This window comes from Lathyrus oleraceus, chromosome 1 (genome assembly GCF_024323335.1).
Source record: "Lathyrus oleraceus cultivar Zhongwan6 chromosome 1, CAAS_Psat_ZW6_1.0, whole genome shotgun sequence".
Classification (NCBI taxonomy): Eukaryota; Viridiplantae; Streptophyta; class Magnoliopsida; order Fabales; family Fabaceae; genus Lathyrus; species Lathyrus oleraceus.
Genome location: NC_066579.1, coordinates 147,969,231 through 147,972,115, shown reverse-complemented (window position 1 = coordinate 147,972,115; position 2,885 = coordinate 147,969,231). Strand labels below are relative to the sequence as shown.

The 2,885-nt window shown below is 43.7% G+C and overlaps 1 protein-coding gene across 1 annotated transcript; it reads left to right on the top strand.

Moving 5' to 3' along the window:
• The first annotated feature begins 2,116 nt into the window (after positions 1 to 2,116).
• Positions 2,117 to 2,578, top strand: LOC127096354 (uncharacterized). The gene has a single exon (XM_051034939.1). The coding sequence runs from the start codon at positions 2,117 to 2,119 to the stop codon at positions 2,576 to 2,578; it is 462 nt and encodes a 153-aa protein (XP_050890896.1).
• The last annotated feature ends 307 nt before the right edge of the window (positions 2,579 to 2,885 follow it).

The following is a 2,885-nucleotide window of genomic DNA, read 5'->3' as shown; positions in this document are numbered from 1 at the left end:
ATTCCTTATTGCACTATGAGGATATGTAGGCATGAGGGCCCCAATCCTTACCGAGCACTCTATCTATTTCTTTCCTTTTCCCATTCTTTGTGAGTAATATCTAGTTAACACCTATTCAAGCGAGAACAATCCAAACGGTTCCCATGGAGTACCATGGATGTTTGGGGTGCTAATACCTTCCCCTTGCATAACCGACTTCCTTACCCAGTATATCTCTTTCCCCCGGGTTTTATCGATGTTTTACCTTCCCTCTGGGATAAATAAAGTTCGATGGCGACTCTGTTGTATGTTCGAGCGTGCGATACGTTCGAGTATATTTCTGCTAGCTTCAGCTGGCGACTCTGCTAGGGATACTTCGTTACTGGGAGTATTTCCTAGTCGCTAAAAGGAGTCGAGCCTAGTTTAGGTTGTTCCCTCGCTAGTTTAGGTGGTTACCTTATAGCTTTACTCGCCTTTATTTATCGCATTCGCTTTATATTATGGATATATCTGTTACACTATTGTTGGGATGAGTTTAGATTACATGAGAGGAAAGCTCTATACCCGAGCTTAGTATACACATAGGTTAGACTCATGGATAGTCGTGTACTCCTGCGTTTCGCATGTTGGGGGTCACGAGAACCACACCCAGACTAGATTCACTTGAAAGTACTTTTGTCCTGTGAGTATTCACTACGGCAGGGTATTTTCATTTCGAGTCGATGACTCTGGGAGACCTTCTAGGGACCACCTTGGAGCATAGTCCACACCTGTGAGGGGGATATGGGTTTTCATTGCAAGAAACCATAGACTCTACCTACCCTGATACTCATGTACGTCGAACTTTTGAACTTGCAACATGTGGAACTTACAGATTGTCCAGAACTTCCTGGGTTCCGACCCCATGTGACTTATTATCATATCATCATTGCATTATCATTCATCATGACCAAATTTTTGCATATGCATGTTTTCCAGGAATCCAAGAGTCCAGTCTATTCACCAATCAATTGAAGCGAAGCATGAATCCTGAGAGGAAGAGCATCCATAATTACAAGTTTGTGGAACCTTCATTGGATGTATTGAGAGGGCTAGGGGCACGTTTAGACCTAACTCACAAAGACGCCTTCAAGGAAACGTATGGAAACCTGTTGGGCATTCTGAACATCGAGGTCAACATCACCGCTGTGCATACCTTGGTGTAGTTCTACGATCCACCACTAAGGTGCTTCACTTTCCAAGACTATCAGCTACCGCCGACATTGGAAGAGTATTCTCATATTTTGGGTATCAGGATAAAGAACTAGGTGCCCTACATCCGCACTAAGGAACTTCCTGAATATTGAGAACTTGCTGAAGCTCTGCATATGGGAAAGAAGGAGATAGAATTGAACCTGAAACCAAAAGGTGGAATCTATAGCTTCACCTCTAAGTTTCTCGTGGACAAAGCTATCACTTTCGCTGAAGCTGGAAGCTGGACGACCTTCAACGCCCATCTAGCTTTACTCATCTATAAGATTGCGCTGTTTCCGAATATAGAGGAGTTCGTAGACTTGGCTGCTATTCACATCTTCTTCACTCAGAACTCGATTCCCACTCTCCTTGCTGATACTTACTACTCCATTCACGTAAGGACCCAGAAGAAGAAAGGGACTATCGTCTGTTGCACCCCTTTACTGTATAGATGGTTTATCTCGCATCTACCCAGTGAAGGTCCCTTCGTTGAGAACAAAGATAATCTGAAGTGGTCCCAGAGGATCATGTCCTTAAAAGCCTAAGACATTCCTTGGTATTCTCGAGTGTATGATGGCGTCAAGCTCATCCTCAACTGTGGGGATTTCCCTAATGTTCCCCTTCTTGGTGCAAAAGGAGGAATCAAATACAACCCGAGGTTAGCATTACGACAACTTGGATATCCTATGGTAGACAAACCTAATCTCGAAAGTGTAGAAGGTTTTGTTTTGTACGAAGGAGTCGAAGAGCCAGAGTTGATCAAGAAGATTATCAAAGCCTGGGGGTCCATTTGTCCTCAAGGAAGAGCAGAGATGGGTAAGAAGAATTCGCCAAGGAAGCTTACACCAGTTGGGTCAAAAGCAGAGTCAGTAAGGTCTTATTGTCGTTCCCGCCTGAACCATCCATGAACCTCCAATATTCTGAGTTAGAGAACCAGCCTAATTCTGAGATGGATGAATTGAATAAGGTTATCAAGACTCTAGAAAGAGAGAATGTCGATCTCAAATCTAAGCTTGCTAAGATTTCATTGGAGAAAGAAACCTTGAAATTCAATCTGAACCAGAAGAGGGACCGAGTTCGCCAAGCTGATGATGAGGTACAGACTGAGGTTTTCAAAAGACTTAAGGTGGGTGACACCCTCAAAGGGACTTATGCCAGTCTGACGACCAAAAAGAAGCAGTTAGCCGAAGCCCAGTACCGAGCTGGTAAAGCAGAATTAGAACACATGGAGCAAATGAAGAAACTTCAAAGCTTGCTAGAAGCTTGTAAGAAGGAATTGAAGGATGAAAGAAGCCGCAACAAACAGATAGAAGTCACCCTTCGCCAGAACCAGTACGAGCTGGATCAGAAGCTGGAAGAAATCTAAAAGCTAAAGGGGCAATCACATGGGAACCCGAACGACAGCAACATACAATTGAATGAGTGTCTCGAAGACCCCTCCGACCGAGGGAAGACAGTTGTGAATAACCCCCCATCTGAAGGAAGTGCGATGTTGGGAAAATGGAGCGCCTATCTGTCTCCCAAATCACAAGCTTACTACGAGGAGTTGTTGTCTAATTGTTTCTAGTCGCTTATATTTCAGTAGATTGAGGTCTGATTGGACTGATGTGATCTTCTTGTAGCCTAGGGGCATTTTCTTGATGTATTTGTATTATGTTTACCGATATGGAATA

Excerpts from the sequence above, each read along its gene's own strand:
- LOC127096354 (XM_051034939.1), top strand. The coding sequence starts at position 2,117 with ATGAACCTCCAATATTCTGAGTTAGAGAACCAGCCTAATTCTGAGATG.